Source organism: Myotis nattereri (genome assembly GCF_964212035.1).
Source record: "Myotis nattereri genome assembly, chromosome: 9".
In the NCBI taxonomy this organism is placed as follows: Eukaryota; Metazoa; Chordata; class Mammalia; order Chiroptera; family Vespertilionidae; genus Myotis; species Myotis nattereri.
The window spans coordinates 68,340,164-68,361,600 of record NC_138084.1 but is presented as its reverse complement, the minus strand read 5'-3'; the positions used below and the strand labels follow the sequence as shown (position 1 = coordinate 68,361,600).

Below are 21,437 nucleotides of genomic sequence, written 5' to 3'. Positions count from 1 at the left end.
TGATAATAAGTGCTGGTGAAACTGGACTCTTATACACTGATGGTGGGAATATAAAACCACTCTGGAAAATAATTTGACAGTTTCTTAACTTAAACATACACCTAAAATATGACAGTCACTCAATACCTAAGTATTTACCCCAAAGAAATGAAAGCATAAGTCCATATAATGCCTTGTACATACATGTTCACAGAAGCTTAATTTGTATAGCCAAAACCTGGAACTAACCAAATAGCCATTAATAGGTGGATGGATAAACAAACTGTGGTTTATTCATATAATGGAATTCTAGCCAGCAATGGAATGAACTACTGATACATGCATAATCAGGGCTGAATCTCAAAGTAATTCCACTAAATTAAAAAATAAAACAAAAAAGAATATAGAGAATGATTCCATTTATATAAAATGCGTGAGAATGCAAATCAATCTATAGTTGCCTAGGAATGAGGAGGGAACAAAAGGTTAGAAAGGGACATGAGGAAACTTCTGGGGGATGATAAATATGTTCATTATCTTGACTGTGATAATGGTTTCACAGATGTATACATATGTTAAAACTTTTGATCTATATACTTTAAATATGTACAATTTATTGTATGTCAATTATACCTCAGTGAGGCTGTTAAACATTTTTTAGTTCCTCAGTTGTACCAGCCACATTTCAAGTGCTCAGTAGCCATATGTAGGTAGTAGTTATCGGATGGGACATTGTTGATAAAGGTCAGTTCCATCATCATAAAAAGTTCTAGCCAACAGTGATGCTCTAGCAGAGGCCAGCAAACTATACACTAGGGACCCATCACTTGTTCTGTAAATAAAGTTTTATTGGAACACATCTATGCCAATTCATTTATTTATGGTCTCTAGCTGCTTTAGTGCTTACAATGGTAGAGTGGATAGCTGCAGCAGAGACCATATGGTCTACAACCTAAATTATTCACTATTCTGGCCCTTTAAAAAGGTGTGCTGACCCTGCTCTAAATCATAAATTCTGAATACAAGAGCCAATTTGTTCATTGCTGTATGAAACCCAACTAATACTGAGTACCTAATTTGTAGCACTGCCCTAGGCACTGGGGAGGCAGCCTGGAACAACCTATTCTCATGGTTTTCACAACCTGGTGAGGGGTTCAGGCAATATAACAAAGAAATAAATAAGAAACTATCAGACAAGGATGCATGATATGATGAAAATAAAACATAGAGATGATTAAGGGGCAACTTCCCTTAGTCATTTGAGACAGGCCTCTGGGAGGACCTAAGGTCTGAACAGTAGAAAAGAGCCAATACTGCAAATGCCTGTGGCAGAAGCAGAGGGAATAGCAAAACCAAGGCCTTAGGAATAGAAATGAACTTGATGTTTGAAAACGAAGGCCTGGAGAATAGAACAAGGTGTCAAGGGCAGATGAGGTTGGAGAGGTAGAGATGCCTCAGAGAAGGAGTCCAAATTTTAGTCTACATATGATGGAAAGCCACTACAGGTTTTTAAGCAGGTGAGCAACATGATCCATTTATATTTTTAAAGATCACTCTGGTGCTGCTAAATGGAGACTGGATCAGGAAAAAGCAAGAAAGGTGTTAAGACAAGTTAGGGAGCTTTTGTAAAGGGACAAGTGCAAGATGGTGATGGTTTGGCTTGGACTACAGTGGCAGCGGTGGAGATGAAGTGGATATATTCAAAATAGGTTTTGACTGGCCTTTCTGATGGTTGTTGTAGAGTGAGGAAATGAGAGGAGTTGAAAATGAATTCTAGATTTTTGGCTTTAACAGCTGGGACACAGTAGTATGGGGAATTACAGATACGGGGGAAATTACAAACAATAAGAGTTAACATTTACCGAGGGCATATTATGTACCAATATTTACTCAATTTCACATTTCATTTTCCCAACAACCTTGAGGAGGCAGGTATTATTATCTTCATTGTATAAAGAGAAAACTAAAAAGTTTAAGTAACTTACCTAGGTCAGAGATCTAGTACCAACACCATGGAGTCTTGAACCTAGGTCATCACACTCTAAATTCTACCTCACTGTACACAGTTATAGCAGTTGCTGAGAATCTGATCTACATTCCAGGCAATGGCAGTTGCTGAGAATCTGATCTACATTCCAGTCACCCTGTTAACTCTCACGGTGACTAACATGAAAGATGCTCTTCTTTTTTAACTCCTATTATTTAAGATCACCTTATTGTCACAAAATACAAGATATAATTGTCATCTACATACTTTTTCTCCAGCATTATCTATCTATTCCCATTTTACAAATGAGAAAAAATGGAACAAGTTAAGTGATTTTTCTCAAGATCCCTGAGCTAGTAATGGAGCTAACACTAAAAGCCAAGTGAACTTATTCCAGTAAACTTGCCTTTAAAGAACCTGACCATTAAATAAGAAACACATTTTACATCACTACCCAAAATACACATACATGTATGAGAGACAAAGAAGCTATACCAAACAGCACTTGCCTTTACTAATGCACTAATATTTTCTCTTCTATTTCACTTTTTTAAAATGTTGATTGTATTTGTCAATTAAAACATTGACCCAAGCCTTAGTAATTAACATTACAACCACACTAGTAGACTTTTTTTCCCCCAAGAAATGTCTCATGACTCACTAAGTCTAGCAAGCACCAAAAAGGCAAGATGAAACACACACACAAAAAGATCAGTCTGGTGAGCATTTGGGAAACATGAAGACTGGTTCTTAAGAGTAGAAATGACCATGGCACTGTGAGCTACACTTTGGAAATATTTTTACATTCTATTGTTACCATGGAGATCTGAAATCAAACTGCTATGGCTACTAATGCTTAATATTAGCAGGGATGCACTTTTCTGGGAACACATTAAAAGCAAAATAAAACAGTTCTTCAACCCCACACCTACTCCAAAAGGAGTAAAAAGCTGTAGAAATATCTGATGGGCAAAATCTATTCCCTTTCAAAAAAGGAAAGGGAAAAGCCTATTTTGGCAATCTAACACCCCTTTATGGTTTGTAATGAACAGCATCTTAAGGACAATGGCTGAAGATGCAAAGCAACCTTTTATTTATTTGACAAGTACTACCTTACACATGACCAAACCACGTGAATGCTTTCTCCCTTCCCCGGTATGCTTAAGCTTAATTACCCTTAGTAAAGATATAAATCTTTGATTTCCCCCGATTCCTTAAGTTTACAAGGATAAAAATGGCTCTAAAATCGATGCCAATTTCTGATTCATCTACCTTCCCAAATGCAGTGTTAACCTGATAAATTCACACACACACACACACACACACACACACACACATTTCCTCAATCCCTACATCTCTGAAGGGGAAAATCGACAAGGACAAACCGCAATCTAATCCATCAAAGGCCCAGCCGACACTACATACTCAAGTTCCCTTCTGGAGGGCTCCGTGACATGGTCAAGGTCCCAGGGAGCTTACAGATACTCCCAAGGCGACACAAGGATCTCACCGCGCTTCAACTGACCTCCAGCCAACCCAGAACGCGGGTGCGGAGAGTCCGGTGGTAAGGCACTAGGATCGGGTCAATTCAGGAGCCTGCGGAACCCCTTGGGGCTCTAATTATATAAACGCAGGGCATTGAGATAGTTCCTTTAAAAGAGTTAGCTGATCCCGCTAATCCAGCGGTTCTCAACCTGTGGGTCGCGACCCCTGGAAATACATCCTGCATATCAGATATTTACATTACGATTCATAAGAGTAGCAAAATTACAGTTACGAAGTAGCAAGGAAAATAATTTTATGGTTGGGGGTCACCACAACATGAGGAACTGTATTAAAGGGTCGCGGCATCAGGAAGGTTGAGAACCAAATCCAATCTGTTTCCAGGGAAGATGGAAGGGAACCACCAGGACAGAGAAAACACACACACACACACACACACACACACACACACACACACACCAAAAAAAAAACCGGCCAAATATCCCAAGGCCTTGGGGGCAGGGGAGGAGCAAGAGCTGAAACGCCCAATGGCTAGAAACACCCAAATCAATTCCTCGGAGAGAATAGCAGAGGCCGGCCCTGACGGCCAGGACACGTGCACTGGCTCCGGGAACCGATCCAGAGAAACCGGGGCGGATCGGCGGCAGCGCGCCGCACGCGTTCATCCTCACCAAACGCCACCAGTTGCGGCCGCATCCCTCCTCCCAGCTTCCGCCCCCACGGCCACCGCGACACCCAGGCCCTCTCCAGCCCCACCACACGCCCCGGGGTAGGCGAAGGCCCCTGGCCTCGGCCCACTCGACCCTCCACCGCAGCCCACCGGCCCCACCCAGTCCGGTTCCAGGCCGAACCGAGCCTCCGTGTCCCCGCAGTGCCGACCGTTAGCATCCCAAGCGTACCCACAAGTCTGGCCATCACCTCGGGGAGCCCGTCTTTCCGTGCGCGCCGCGCTGAGCTCACCGCCCCCCACCCCCCCCCGCCCCCTGCAAACCTAACCCTCCCGACTCAACCCAAATCCCGCGGAGCTGGCGCCGCCGCGCCAGGTGAGGGTGCTGAGCCCCGGCTCCGCAGCCCCGCCGCCTACCTTCTTCTTCTTCTTCTTCTTCTTCTTCGAGGGTTGCGGCGCCCCGCTGGACGCCGCCCGCCCTCGTTTACTCGAAGATGCCCCCATCGGGACGCGGTGAGCCCCCGGGGGACCTCAGGGGACCCCCGGGGCCGGGGAAAGGCGATGCCCCAACCAGGGGCTCCGCGCCCCGGCCGGGAAGCGGGCCGCCTGCCGACCCCGCGGTGGATGGAGATGCGGGAGGCTACTGCTACGCTGTTCCGAGAGTGAATCGGATTCTAGACGCGAAAGGTACTCGAGAAAGGTATCGGGGTGAGACGGGGGACGGCGACGCCGCTGGGAGTGAGGACGAGTAAGGCGGGAACGTTCTAGATCTAGAACTAACGAAGCGGGGCCGCGAGCACCGAGCGTTAAATCCCCGCGGCGCCCGGCTCCCGCGCCCCGGTGGCCGGCGCGGAGGGCGCGCGCCGAGAGGGGGGTCTGCGGCGGCGGCTGCGGCAGCGGCGGGCGCGGGGCCCCGCGCAGCATCCTCACCTTCTTGGTGCCGGAGCCTCCCGCGATCCAAGACATTCCTGTCAGGGAGGAGGAGCGCCCCGGCTGCCCCCCTAGAGTCTCCTGCTGGGGGGACATCGCTTCCATGAAGAAGACTTGCAGGCTGATCCCAGCCCCGGAGGAGGCTACGCGGTCCTCCCGGCGGGACCGCGGCCGGAGGGGCGAGGATGCGCGGGGCCGGGGCGGCCGCCGCGCTCAGGCGGGGAGCCAGGCTCCGGGTGCGGACAGCGCGCCTCCCGTCGGGGCCATGTACCGCCGCCTGCGCTCCGCACCGCGGGCTGGAGGCGATTGCAGAGGCGCCCGCTCCCCGCGCCCGCCGCGGCCCGCCCCGCCTCGGGCCCGCCCCTCCGCGCTGGGCGCCGCGCGCCGGGCCCGCCCCCGGCCGCCTTCCCCCTGCGCGGCGCTCCCGCGGCGGCCGGCCTGCGGCGCTGCGGCCCGGCGGTTCCCTATATATACCCGTTAGGGCGCAGGCGACCAGCTGACCTGCGCAGTCCGCCTCTCCGAATGGGTCCCGCTTGGAGGAGCTCACGGGTTGGTGTCACGAACCGGGGTCTGCGGTGCACGGACGCGCGCCTCTCCCGCCGCCCGGCCCACTCGCACCGACCCCATCCCTTCCCGCGCCCGCCCGCCCGCGGGGGATGGCGCCGCTGCAGCGCGTGCATCAGCGCAGCTGTGGCGACTTCAGCCTGAACGGAGGACTTGCAGGGATTCCTGCCTCGCTTTCAGCGGACGCAGAGGGGTCCCCCCACCTTCCTCCCCACCCCCACCCGGGAGGCCTCGGGATGGAGTGGTGCCTCGCCGAGCGCCGCGGCTGTACACGTTTGGAAGCCCGCAGCGTCGCCTGACCTCTTGTGCAATCCCTGGTTAGCGTGCCCGGGTCCCCCTGCTTGACTGCTGCAGCCGCCCATCACCAGCCCCTGCGCCGTTTGCACCAGCGGTTTCCACTGACTGCTTGCCGCAAAGACAGGGGGCATTCCGAAGGAGAAAGCGCACTGAAGGAAAATGCAGGCAGAGAGAGGACTGAAATTTGGCTTAGCTATGGAGCAGGCTACAATATGTGGAAGTGTTTATCAGATATCTGCGCCGAGAGCATAACTTCCTGGCAGCCCAAATAGTGCCTTTTTTTTTTTTTTTTTTTACCAAAGAATAATCAGAGGGAGGGGATTTGGAGCCCACAGGGCTGAGTTGCTGCACTCTGCAGGACTGGCTGGCTGGGGCGGATGATTCTGTAGGTGGCATTCTTCCTTGGAGTCTGGCCTGCCTGAAGGACAGATTAGTGGTGAAGGACACCACTCCATGATACTAGGTTGTTGAAGGACGTTTGTGTTCGTGTTAAGGGGAAAAAAAACACCCGAGATTCCTGCCGGGTTGGGCTGTTATCAGGACAGGTTATGGAAGAATAGGACTCTCTGGCAGGCTCTGTTCCAAGCAGGAGATGGTTTCCAAAACACACACACACCCACACACCATCACCACCAAACCCCAGAATTGTTTATTGTGGAAGTCATGGGCAGAATAATATGTGACAGCCCACTCTAAGCCTTGTCCACATCACATTGTTTAAAGTGGACTTACACAGTCTTTATAAGCCATGCATGTATATTACGTATAACTAGAGGCTTGGCCCACGAAATTCGTGAGCGAGTAAGGTCCCTAGGCCTGGCCTGCGATTAGGGCCATCTTCATCAGCTGCCCACAGCTGGCCTGCCCCCTGCCACCACCCACCCTCCCCCACGGTTTGCCATGGGGTGATCAGTCCGCAGTTATCCCACGCTCACTGACCGGCACCGCAGCGGGTGGCCATCAGGTGATCGGAGCCTGCTGGCTGGAGAAAGGGACCAAGAGGTGGTCCGTGGGCTTCATAGTGACTGGTCCAGCAGTAGTTCTGGTCGTTCTACCCTTAGGGTCAATTTGCATATGACCCTTTTATTATATAGGATTATCTAAATCATGCTAATATAGATATTATATATCTTTAGCATAATTTTCCTTTTGCTGCTTAGAACCACGTGCAGGGACAGGACTGCGCACCCCCCACAGAGTTTATGGTGAATTTTACACTACAGAGAGTTCTGCAGTTCCTTTCATTCCTTGTTGATGTCATCCTACTATGATTCCTATCATGAATGGATGATCCTGATTTTTCTTACTCTTCTTGATGCTTTATTTTGATAGCTATGTCCTTTTAAAATTTCATGTAATTTACTTATCATTAATGTTTATGATCTATCTCTCTGTATTCCAGAGGACAGGAATCTTTGATTTGGTTTTGTTATTGTCATTGTTCACTGTTGTATCTATCCCAAGTGCCCAGAGCAGTGTCTGGCACAATAAATGTTTGTTGGTTACAAGAACGAATCTCTCTCTCTCACACACACACACACGAGGTAGATACAGAAGGGCCAAGCTAGAGGTGGTTATTTCATTCAGAGAGTCCCATGTATTATCAGGTGTTTCTTTTTGAGATAAATACTTCAGAATCCAAACCAAAGTACATATTATTTATACTACATATGTGGAAAACTCATCTTCACTTCTTAATTTGTAAGCGCTTTTATTTTAAACTCTTATTTTTTTATTTGCATTGAAAAAATCCTAGCATTCTCTGATAAGGAGTTTTGCAGGAGGACTCATTTCCTAAAGAAAATTGAGTTGGCTTAGGTTAATATTATCACCAGATTAATGTTTTAAGAACTCAGATCTGATCCCGTTATTCCCCTGCTTAAAACTTTCTTTGGCAACTTGTATCTATGGAATAAATTTCAAATGCCATAGTATGCTATTCAAGGCTGCCTACAACCTGACACCATCAGCCCTGCTTCTTTTTCTTATTACCTCTTGCCCCTCTACAATCTCACCCTATTCTTTGCCTCATTGAGCTGTTTGCACTTAGAAGAACTTGCCTTGACCTCTCACATCCTCATGACTTTGAATTTGCTGTTCCCATAGCCTAGGAAGTTTTTCTTCTAGATTTTCCAATTCCCACTGCTTTACACTTGTTTATCTAGGTCAGTGATGGCGAACCTTTTGAGCTCGGCGTGTCAGCATTTTGAAAAACCCTAACTTAACTCTGGTGCCCTGTCACATATAGAAATTTTTTGATATTTGCAACCATAGTAAAACAAAGATTTATATTTCTGATATTTATTTTATACATTTAAATGCCATTTAACAAAGAAAAATCAACCAAAAAAATGAGTTCGCGTGTCACCTCTGACATGCGTGTCATGGGTTCGCCATCACTGGTCTAGTGCATAGTGCCTAGTAAATATCAAGTAGATATTTGTTGAGGAAATAAATCTTCAAGACTTACAGCAATCATTCAGGAAAATCTTCCTGACTTTATTTCTCTTTACCTAGCTATCTCCACGCACCAACCACGCACAGGGTTAATTGTGCCTTCAGTTATAGTAACAGATAATATTGATTGAGTACTTACTTTATACTAAACACTGTTCTAAGCAGTGTATGCATATTAATTCACTTAAACTTCATATTAATCCTACACCCCACTTTACAATTAAAAAAACCAAACCACATGTTAAATAACTTGCTCAAACAGCTGGTAAGTAGTGAAGCCAAGCTTGGGACCTGGGAAGTCTGTTCGAGAACCAGTGCCCTTGACTACTAGGCTATACTGCCTTTCCTGTGTACATAGTATATATTATAGTACTTATATTACATCATTATATTATAGTATAGTACATTCTACACTATACTCTTATCTGTTTTACTTGCCTGTAAGATTCTTGAAATTAAAGGTTGTGTTTTATTAGTCTTTACTTCTTTCTGCCAGGCACCCAAGTATGCTCTCAATGATTTTTTTCAATGAGTTACCTCTGAATGAGTGAGTCAAGTATTAGAAACAACCATCTCCATTATGATCTACAGTTTGGGGAAGATGCTCTGATGGGGAAAAAACAATGCTAAACTAGTCCTGTTATGCACTGGGAATGTGGTATAATAGGAAAATAGGATGTCATAAGACAAAAGTGACAACAAGGCAGTTGGAATGGTACCCCGAGTCTGACAAAATCAGGATGCATCCATAATATCTTGTAACAAAGTGTAAAGCAAAGCAATTAGAGCAGCAACATTTAACAGCTTGGAAAAACCAATGGCAGACCATTGACAGGAACTAATCTAAGAATGAAACCAAAACGTTTTCCAAACATTATATTGACAAATGATGAATAAATTTAGCTATACAAGATGTTCAGGCAAGGTGTATTTATTGTGTACCTGCTACGTGCCAGACACTGCAAGGTGCTGGAGTACAGTCAAAACAAACCCACAGGTATACACACAAGAATCATTGGCAATGCTATGCAAACAACCTAGCACAGAGGTTGCAAACTGATGCCCCACAGAGTGAGTTTAGTATGTTTTTCACAATGCACTTTTTAATTTTCAAACTTGTTGCAAGCCTTAAAAATTAGGATATTTCACATAGAAATGTGGGTTGTTTTGAAAAAAAGTCCCTTGCAAATATTGGCAACCTTGGTCTCAAATTTTCTGATGGGACAATCGGTTAAAGCTGAGTTGTAGTTGTGTTATCACATTCAATGCCCATGGCAACCCTATGGTTGTCATAGCCTCCGCTGTCCCTGGTGCTGGGGAGCTAAAACAAGTAAGGTAATGGAAGATGCAAAATTGGAGAGAGAGAGAGAGAGAGAGAGAGAGAGAGAGAGAGAGAGAGAGAGAGAGAGAGCCTGAGAAACACAAGTGTGTGTGTATATATGCATGTCCACGTGCATGCATACACATGCTTTAAATGCAAAGTAATAAAGTTTTTCAAGAAGAGAAATGGCTTACAGTATCATATTGTAAGAAACCAAGCTCTCTCTAAGACAGTGGTTCTCAACCTTGGCCGCACATTAGAATCACCTGGGAATCTTTTTTAAAATCCTGATTTCTGGGCCTCATCCTCCGGAAATTCTGTTTCTTTTTTATGGAGTGGGGCCACAACATTAGTAACAAAGAAACAGAATTTCCGGAGGATGAGGCCCAGAAATCAGGATTTTAAAAAGATTCCCCGGTGATTCTAATGTGCGGCCAAGGTTGAGAACCACTGCTCTAAGGTGACTATGAACTATTAAGAGAGATATTGACCTTACTTAATTATCAAGATCAGATGTGGGATTTTCTCTTCCGTTGGTTAGAATTTCAAAAGGGTCTATTTCCTCAAGGAACATAATCCCAGTTCTAAGTAGAAGCTAATGAGGTGGGAGACAGAGAAATTAGGAAAGAGGAGGGGGCAGATAGAGGGAGGATGTTAGGAACTGACACTGGAGAAAGAGCCAGGGGACAGACTATGGAAGACCATGGATTCCTTGGTAAAAATTTGGTCATTATTCTCTAGGGAAAGTGGTGAAAAGGGATCTGTTGAGTGCCTGCCATGTGTTATGTATACGTTACTTACATTATCTTATTAAACTTCATTGTCCACTAGAGAGGTAGATATTTTTATACTCATTTTAAATATAAAGATGAGGCTCAGATATATTAAGCAAGTTTCTGAGGTCATACAACTAATAAATGATGGAGCCAGGATTTGAACCCAGATCTGATTAAATATAAAGACCATATATTTATGATGCCAGCAGTATTGTGATAACAACTATCCTTCATTGAGAGGGATGTGGCAATATGGATTTGATAGTGAAACACTGCTATCATAATCTATCACAATCTTCAAAAATACTGTAGTGGTTTGTATATTTATGCCCACTAGACAAAGAGCTTGGCACTCAGAGATATAAAGCTACTTGTTAAAGGTCATATGGCTACTGAATGCAAGAGCTAGAATCAAATCCAGGACACCAAAACCAATGTTCTTTTTCTCTTAAAAAAAAAAAGATTTTTTAAATTGATTTCAGAGAGAGAAAGAGAGAGGGGGAGAGAGATAGAAACATCAATGATGAGAGAGAACCATTGATCAGCTGCTGCCTGCATGCCCCCTACTGGAGATCGAGCCTGAAACCCAGGCATGTGCCCTGAATGGCAATAGAACCGTGACCTCCTAGTTCATAGGTCAACGCTCAACCACTGAATCACACTGGCCTGGCAAAACACTACGCTTGATGGTACGTCTTCCTTAGGACTAAAAAACATTATAAATTTTGCTGCATCCATGTCAAACTATGTATGACCCCAAACCTTTCTACTTAGTCCATGGTCAGTTTACTTCCTGGTCACAGGCTTAGGCAATCATTTTTAAAATGTATTTTACAAAGGAACTTGATATTTTAATAAGAAACAGCAAAAAGAAGAAAAGTCTGTTTGCCATCAAAGTTCGTTGTGAGCCAGACCGAATTAATTAACTAATCATCATTTATTGTCTACTACTCGCCTTGTGCTCTTGCCCATTCTTTAAGGGGAAGCACGATATGTGGCATTTCTTTCCTAAATCACTTCGGGTTTCTTTTTGTTATTCTTAGGCATTTCAATTGACTGCATATTTTTTAGTTCTGTCTACATGTTTATGTAACAATCCTGTCCAAAAATTTGTGGAAAATTAGCCCTTTTCACTACACCCCTAATTCATTGCTATATTTGCTGCACAGTTGATTATTATTGGTGTATATATGGAAGAGTTAGGGAGCTCAATCCATGAATAGGTTAAGTTAGTTGTGCAAGATTACTCAGCTAATAAGTGGTGGAACAGCATTTCTGTCATTCTGACTTAAAAGTATGACACTTCAATTCTTTTTATTAAGTCCTATTTATAATAATCTATAATAATAAAAGTATAATATGCTAGTTAGACCAGACGTCCTTCCAGACATCCTTCCAGATGACCTTCCAGATGAAGCTGGGGCTGCGAGGGAAGCCCGGGTCCTGGGTGCCTGCTGGCAGCCGGAGGGAAGCCCGGGCCCTGGGTGCCAGAGGGAAGCTGGTGCTGGCAGCCGGGGGAAGGAAGGCCTACTCTTGCATGAATATTGTGCATTGGGCCTCTAGTTTAAGTTACAAATGAAAACTGTAAAACTGTTGAGTATTTGCAATAGAAAATGACAGAAAATGATACTGTTAATTAAACAAAATGGCTTATTTTTTGAAATAGTGCTTATGTCAAAGAAAAAGGAAATAAATTATATGTAGACATTCTGAAAGAATTTTTACCTTAAAGCATATTTTCCAAGGCATGTTATTATATACAACACTAGTCAAGGATTGTATGGGAAATACCACTAAAGATGTGATAACAGATGAAATGAAAATGGATGCTGCATGCCTAAGGAAACAAGCTAATGTGATAATGTATATATTAAATCATTGGTGAATTCTGCAGTTAAAAATCATTAACTATGCTTAATCCTTGCTTTATCTTTTTTCTGCCTCTCTATAGTTAACACTAGAGGCCCGGTGTACGAATTCGTGCACAGGTGGGGTCTGGCCCATCCGCACAGATCCTCTTAAGCAATTAGTTAGATGGCAGATTAAAATTTGATTATAGAATTTCTCTAAAAATATATCATAAAATGAGGAAAATATTTTTTAGAAAAAATTACTGCCACCAAAGAAGGAAAGGAGCATAACCTAAACTTATAGTTCTTAAGCTCGAAACCATCTTGGGGGCTTTTAAAATAATATTTGGGTTAGCTAGAGATATTTTGATTTAATTGATCCAATGTGCAGCCTGAATGTAAGGGTTTTTTAACCTCCATAGCTCTATCTAAGATTGAAAACCATTGACCTAAGCAAAATATTTCAAAACCTGGTTACGGAGGGGGTGCAAAAAATCCTGAAGAGTAATAAAGAGTAGTAGGGCTATATTCCTTACTTCATCCCAAATCCTCCAAAGCAAACTTTTGAATTGGCAAAACAATTCTCCCTATTATCAACTAAATCTACAAAGAAATAAAGTGGGCTTAAGTGTCCTTATTTTTCTCTCTTCTAATAAATGATTAGCAGGAACTATAGCTGCAGAGAAACGAATGATAATAAAAATGAACAATGGAGCTGCCTCTCTCTTTCTATAGAAGGGAGGCCTCCAGAGTTACAACTCAAGAAACGATCGTAAGCTTGAACGTTATTCAACAATGAAATGGTGTACCAGCCTCACCCCCAACTAGAAGCAGAGAATCCTAAAATATATAATGAAATCTCAGAAGAGATAGAGAATGAGCAAGATGAAACAAAACGACATGGCAACTATGCAAACATGCTATAGCACAATGAAATCCTGCATTGTATGCAAAAGAGTTCAATTCCTATGAAAATATAACCCGAAGAAACAGAAAGTGAATCTTCATAAATGCTGCATTTTTTTTAGAATTTAATGAGAACCAGTATTCAGTGAACACTAGTTCAAAGATGTGATGACAGATGGAATGAAAAGGGTTGAATGCCTAAGCATAAAGAAGTGCAACAAATGTCCTTACAGAACAAATAAATAAATTAGACACAAAAACTTAATTTGAAGATCAAAAAAGCATTCTGTGTTTTTGATAAATTTAATGCAGAATACGTAATACCAAGACATATTCTTCTTAAACTGTTAAACCTCAAATTTTCACTTAATGCAAGTTCTATGAAGGCAAGAATTTGTTTTGGTCACTGCTATTGCCAGTGCCCAGACCTCTGTCTGGCAAGTTGTAGGACTAAGTAAATATCTGTTGATGAATGAAAGAATGAAAAAAGATTTTTTTCATTTATTCATTTCTTAAAAGAAAGTTATGGAATTTCAGGTTCCACTTATAAGGAGTTTGGAAGTCTCTACTAAATCTTAACAATAAGTAAAAAGCTGACCAGACTGAAAAATCAACAACTCTACCTGATGGGAGCTGGGAGGACACAGGGGGAACCACTGCCCCCAATATTGGAGAGTTAGACAGGAGAATACAGGGGTCATGATTTGCTGGAGCAGAGACTCACCAGCAAAAGCCATTGCAGGAACCAAGGCCAAGGTAGGGAAACCTAAACTATAATGAGTGAATTGCTGAAAGCTGACAGCTCTGAAAGTTAAAAATTCCAGGGAGACTCAGATATAGGTGGTGGTCCCATAATATTGTTGAGATTTATTTCCAGGAGGTCAACCAGGTTCCCACACTAATTATTGGAGAAGAAAATCTCCCCAGGCTTCCAGCAGGGAGAGGGGGAAAAGCAACCATTTTGAAATGCCTCCAGGGGAAACTAGTTTACTAGAGCCCAATCTGTTGGAATATTATCAAAGTTGAAAGGAAATACCCAACTACAGCACATGCTTGTCACCTGACTCACCAAAGGGGAGAAGAAAAAACTAAGTAACATTTGTGAAGTTCAATCCAGAGATACAGGTTCACTAATACACTGAGACCTAATTATAGAACAATAGAATGCTTCCCCTCCCTGCCCCCACACCTCACCTCACCTCACCACCACATTTTTAAAGGCCTACTTACAGCAGTTCCTTTTACCTGGTACATGATATTTGGCTATTAAGAAAAAGTTTCAAGACATAACAAAATGCAAAAAGCACAATTCAATGACAAAGCAATCATCAGATCCAAACATGAGAAGGATTTTGGGATTTAAACAATTATGATGAATATACTAAGGGCTTTAATGGAAAAAGTAGACAGCATGCAAGAACAAATGGGCACTGTAAGCAGAGGGGTGTAAATTCAAAGAAAGAATAAAAATGAAATTGCTAGAGATAAATAATACTCTAAAGAATGAAGAATATCTTTGATGGACTCATTAGTGGGTTTGACATAGCTGAGGAAAGAATTTCTAAGCTAAAGGTTGTATCAATAAGATATTCAGAAACCAAAAAGAGAAAAAAGACAGAACACACACACACACACACACACACACAGAATGAATAGTTGCCCTGGTCAGGTGGCTCAGCTGGTTGGAGCATCTCCCGTGCACCAGAAGGTTGTGGGTTTGATTCTCAGTCAAGGCACATACCTAGGTTGGAGGTTCAATCCCCAGTCAGGGCACAAATGTGAAGCAACTGATCAATGTTTCTCTCTCACATTTATGTTCCTTTCTATCTCTTCCTTCCCCTCTCAAAAAAAAAAATAAAAAATCAATCAATAAACTTATCCTCAGGTGAGGATTAAAGAAACACACACACAAGAAAAATAGAATAGCATATCTAAGTACAGTGGGACATCTATAAAAGGTGCAACATACAGATACCAGGGATACCAGAATGAGAAGAAAGAGAAATAACAAAATAAATATTTTGAACAATAATGACTGAGAATCTCCCAAAATTAATCTCATATAATAGATCCAGGAAACTTACTAAATACCAAGCAAGATAAATACCAAAAAAACTACACCTAATCATATAATTTTCAAATTACAAAAAAAATCAAAGGTAAAAAAAAAATCCTGAAAGGAACTCAAGTGGGTCGGGGGGGTGGGGGGGGGGGAGAGGGAAACACCTTCCTATAGAAAAATAAAAATAACTGCATTCAGCTTCTCAGAAACCATGCAAGCAAGAATAGATTGGAATGAAATTTTAAAGTATTGAGAGAAAAAGCCACCAATCTAGAATCCTATGCCCTGCAAAATTATCCTTGAAAACTAAAGGAGAAATAAAGATGTGTCTGAAACAAAAATGGCAAGAATTTGTTGCCAGTAGAAGTGACTTGCAAGAAATGTTAAAAGACGTTCTTTGCAAAGAAGAAAAATTGCATAGTTCAGAAACTCAGATCTACATAATAAAGGAAGAACATCAAAGAAAGAATAAGTGAAGGTAAAATAAAAAATTTTGTTAATTCTTAATTGATTTAACAGATAACAGTTTGTTCAAAATAATATTAACAATGATGTGTTTGATTATGTGGTTATGTATGTTTATATATATATCTTATGTACATATTACATATATGCTTAATGTATGCTTATACATAAGTGAAACAAATGCCAGCAATGATACAAAGGACAGGAGGAAGGAATTAGGATTATTTTGTTATTACAAGTAAAATGGCATAAGTCTGGATTTGTTTTATTTATAAATGTATATTGCAAGCTCTAGAGCAACCATTAAAACAAAGTAATAAAAAAGGACTATAAACTGATATTCTCAGAAAGGAGAGAAAATACAATCATATAACATGCTCAAAACCACAAAAAGCAGAAAAAGGATGAAAAGTAAAAGTAGAAATTAATAAGAGTTAAAAAATAGAAAATCATAATGATAATGATAGATGTTAGCAAGATTACTAAAAATAACTATCATTTAGAATCAAAGGAGAGATAAAGAGCTTAGACAAGAGAAAGCTAAAAAAGTTTATCATCACCACAAGAAATTTGAAAGGGATTTCTTATGAAGAAGAAAGAAACCCTCCCCCCATAAATATGAATAATAAAATGGCAATAACTACATACCTATTAATAACCACTTTATATGTAAATGGATTAAATGCTCCAATAATAAGACATAGTGTTTTGAATAAGAAAATAAGAACCATACATATACTGTTTAGAAGAGACTTACTTCAGATTGAAAGACACAAACAGACTGAAAGTAAAGGGATGGAAATGAAAAAATAAAGTAGGGATACAGTACTTATATCATACAAAATATACTTTAAAACTAAGGGTATAAAAGAGACAAAGAAGGAAATTTCATAATGATAAAAAGATCAATCCAATAAGAGGATATAACCCTTGCAAACATTTATGCACCCAATGTAGGAGCACCTAAATATATGAAACAAATATTGATGGAAATAGGGGGAGAGATGAATGGCAGTGCATATTTGTAGGGGACTATCTCATTTATATCAATGGATAGATCATCCAGACAGAAAATCATCAAGGAAACAGTGGCCTTAAATGACACATTAGACCAGATGGATTTAATTGATATTTTTAGAGCATTTCACCCTAAAGTAGAAGAATATGTATTCTGTTCAAGTGCATATGGAACATTTTCCATGGTAGACCACATGTTAAGCCATAAAACAAGTCTCAATAAATTTAAGGAGATTAAAATCATGTCAAGGATCTTCTTTGGCCACAAAAATATGAAACTGGATATCAATTACAAGAACAAAAAACTGAAAAAAGCTCTCCAAAACAGACACATGGACGCTAAAACACATGTTACTAAACAATGAATGGGTTAGCAATGAGATCAACAAAACAAATCAAAAGTTACCTTGAGAATAATGAAAATGAAGACACAAGGACCCCAAATCTATGGGGCATAGCAAAAGCAGTTCTAGGAGGGACATTCATTGCAATAGAGGCCTACTTCAAGGAATAAGAAAAAATTTTAAATACACAACCTAATCTTACACTTAAAGGAATGAGAAAAAGTACAGAAAGTATAACCCAAAGTCAGAAGAAGGAGGGAAATAATAAAGATCATAGTGGAAAGAAATTAAACAAAGTCTAAAAATTTTTTAAAAGATCAATGAAACCAAGAGCTGGTTCTTTGAAAAGATAAAAAAAAAAATTTGATTAATCTTTAACCAAAAAGAGAGGACCCAAATAAATAAAATCAGATATGAAAGAGAAATGACAAAAAGCATCACAGAAATACAAAGGATTATACGAAAGCAGTATGAACAATTTTATGCCAACAAATGGGATAATCTGGAAGAAAAGGATAAATTCCTAAAAAACATAAAATCTCCCATGACTGAGTCAAGAAGAAACAACATCTGAACAGACTTTAACTACTAATGAAATTGAATCAGTAATCAAAAATCTTCCAATAAAAGTCCTAGACCCAATGGCTTCCCAGGTGAATTTTACTAAACATTCAAATAAGAACTAACACCCATCTTTTAGAAAGTGATTCCAAAAATCTGAAGAAGAGGGAAATCTCTTAAGCTTATTTCACAAGTTCAGCGGTATCCTGATTCAAAAGCCAGACATTATATTACAAAAGAAAGGAAATTAGAGGCCAATGTCCCTTATGAATATAGTTGCAAAAACCCTCAACAAAATATTAGTAAACTGAATTCACCAATATATTAAAAAATCATACACCATGATCACGTGAGACTTATTCCTGGGATGCAAGGTTGGCGCAATATTCACAAATCAATTAACATGATACATTACATAAGCAAAATGAAGGATATAAATCATATGATCTTATCAATAGATTTAGAAAAAGCATTTGACAAAATCTAACATCTATTTATGATAAAAACTCTCAGCAAAGTGGGACTAGTAGGGAACATACTTCAACATAACAAAGGTCATATATGACAAACCCACAGCTCACATCATACTCAACAATGGAAAGCTAAAAGATCTGGAACAAGACAGGATATCAACTTTTACCACTTTTATTCAATGACGTATTAGAAATCCTAGCTAAGGCAATAAGACAAGACAAGAAAAAAAAAAAAAGACATCCAAGTTGGAAAGAAGAAATAAAACTGACATGATACCATGACATGATACTATACATAGAGAACCTAAAGATTCCACCAAAAAACTACTTGGACTGATAAAGGTATTCAATATAGTAGCAGGATACAAAATAAATGTTTAGAAATTGGTTGCATCTTTATACACTATCTAGAGGCCCAATGCATGAAAATTCATGCAAGAGTAGGCCTTCCTTCCCCCGGCTGCTGGCACTGGCTTCCCTCTGGCACCCAGGACCCTGGCTTCCCTCAGGCCACCTGCAGGCACTCGAGACCTGGACTGGGTTCCTTCTAGCCCTGGCTTCATCAGGAAGGACATCTGGAATGACGTCCAGAAGATGTCCAGTCTAATTAGCACATTACCCTTTTATTAGTATAGATAATCTATACTAATAAAAGGGTAATATGCTAATTATACCGGATCAACCAGACATCTTCCAGACATCTGACTTCCTTCTGGACAAAACCATGGTGGCAGGGGCTGAGCCAGAGGTAGTTAGAGGAGATCAGGCCAGCAGGGGAGCAAGCAGTTAGGGTCGAGATCAGGTTGCACGGGGGAGCAAGCAGTTAGGGGCACAATCAGACCGGTGTGGGGGAGCAAGCAGTTAGGGAGCGATCAGGCTGGCAGGGGAGGGCAGTTGGGGGCAACCAGGCCGGGAGGGGAGTGTTTATGGGGTGATCAGGCAGGCAGGTGAGCGGTTAGGAGCCAGGTGTCCCAGATTGGAAAGGGTGCAGGCTGGGATGAGAGAAAACCCCCCCCCCCATGCATGATTTCATGCACCAGGCCTCTAGTTACAGATAATGAACTATTAGAAGTAGAAATTATGAAAATAATTCAATTTATAATTTCATAAAAAATAAATCATCTAGGAATAAATTTAAGTAAGTAAAAACCCTGTACTTGGAAAATTACAAGTCATTAAAGGAAGAATTTGAAGAGGATACAAATAAATGGAAGCACATAGCATGTTCATGGATAAAAGAATTAAGATAGTTAAAATGTCCATACTAAGATGTCCATACCAAAGCAATCTATAGATTCAACATAATCCCTTTCAAAATACCAATGATATTTTTCATAGAACTAGAACAAATAATCCTAAAATTTATATGGAACCACAAAAGACCCTGAATAGCAACAACAGTCTTGAGAAGGAAGAACATAGGTGGAAGTATCACACTATCTGATATTCAACTATAGTACAAGGGTATGTGTCTGCTTCTCTGCCAGTACCATAGATCAATGGAATAGAACAGAGAGCCCAGAAATAAACCCACATCTATGGTCTATTAATCTAGGACAAAGAAGACAAGAATATACAATGGGATAAAGACAGTCTCTTTAATAAATGGTGTTGGGAAAACTGGACAGAAACATGCAAAAATAAAACTAGATCATGTCCTTACACCATATACAAGAATAAACACAAAATAGATTAAACACTTAAATGTAAGACCTGAAAACATCAAACTCCTAGAAGATAACATAGGTATCTTTTGATACTCCCCTTAGTAAATTTTTTTCTGATATATCTCCTTGGGCAAAGGAAACAAAGGAAAAATATACAAATTGGACAACTTTAAACTAAAAAGTTTTTGCACAGCAAAGGAAACCATCAACAAAACAAAAATACCACCACTCTAATGGGAAAAGTAATTAGCCATTGATATATATGATAAGGGGTTAATATCCAAAATTTATAAAGAATTCATACAACTCAACTGTAAAACCAAGCAATCAAATTAAAATGGGCAGAGGACTCAAATAGACATTTCTCTAAAGAGGACATGCAGATGGTCAATAGACATATGAAGAGAAGCTCAATGTCCATATCACCTCATGTCTGTCAGAAAGCCTATCATTAATAAATCAACAAACAACAAATGCTGGCAAGGATGTGGAGAAAAGGGAACTCTTGTGCACTGTTTGTGGGAATGCAGATGGGTATAAAAAACAGTATGGAGGGTCCTCAAAAAATTAAAAAAGGAACTGCACTATGGCCCTTTAATTCCCCTTCTATGTATATATCTGAAGAAACTCAAACACTAATTAGAAAGAATATATGCACCCTTATGTTCATAGCAGTGTTATTTACTAGTACAATAGCCAAAATATGGAAGCATTCTAAGTGCCCATCAATGGACTATTACTCGGCCATAAAAATGAAATGTAACATTTGTGACAACATTGATGAACCTAGAGTTACTATATTAAGTGAAATAAGTCAGACAGAGAAAGACAATTATCATATGATTTCACTTATATGTGGAATCTAAAAAAATAAGTGAACAAACAAAATAGAGACACATTCATAGTTACAGAGAATAGACTGGCAGTTGCCAGATGGGAGGGAGCTTGAAGGGCTAGGTGAAAAAGGTGAGGGGATTAATAAGTACAAACTGGCAGTTACAAAATAGTCTTGGGGATGCACAGTAAGACATAGGGAATATAGTCAATAATACTGTTTGGTGCCAGATAGGTACTAGATTTATCCAGGGGATCACTCTGTGTGTTAAGTAAATGTCTAACCACTATGCTGTACACCTGAAAGTAATATAATATTGAATGTCAACTGTAATTGAAAAAAAGACACTATGTTATTGGTAAAATAATAAACAAATAGATCAATGGAATAGAATAGAGAACCCATAAATATAACCCATAAATATAGCCAACTGATCTTTGACAAAGGAGAAAAGGCAATATAATGGGGCAGGAATAGTCTCTCTAACAAATGGTGCTAAAACAACTGAACATCCATATGCAAAACAAAGGAATATACTAGCAGACACAGATCCTATACTTTTTACAAAAATTAACTCAAAATGGATCATAGATGCAAATATTTAATGCAAAACTATAAAGCACCTAGAAGGTTATATAAAAGAAAACCTAGAGGACCTTGGGTATGGAGATGCCTTTTTAGATAAACACCAAGGGCAAGATTAATGAAAGAAATAATAAGCTAGACTTCATTAAAATAAAATAAAAAACTTCTCCACTGGAAAAGACAATATCAAG

The 21,437-nt window shown here is 40.6% G+C and overlaps 1 protein-coding gene across 2 annotated transcripts in view; it reads right to left on the bottom strand.

Annotated features, from left to right (window-relative positions):
* Positions 1–5,404, bottom strand: part of LOC308524380 (rho GTPase-activating protein 20-like) — a 105,592-nt gene extending 100,188 nt beyond the window's left edge. Inside the window, exon 1 of one of the 2 annotated variants that reach the window (XM_081098773.1) lies at positions 5,067–5,404. In XM_081098773.1, coding sequence (XP_080954899.1) covers positions 5,067–5,171 — 105 coding nt within the window. In that variant the 5' untranslated portion in view covers positions 5,172–5,404. Of the gene's footprint in view, positions 1–4,553; positions 4,735–5,066 lie in introns of those variants that run through there. The other variant, XM_081098774.1, reaches the window with a different exon arrangement.
* Between the last annotated feature and the right edge of the window lie 16,033 nt (positions 5,405–21,437).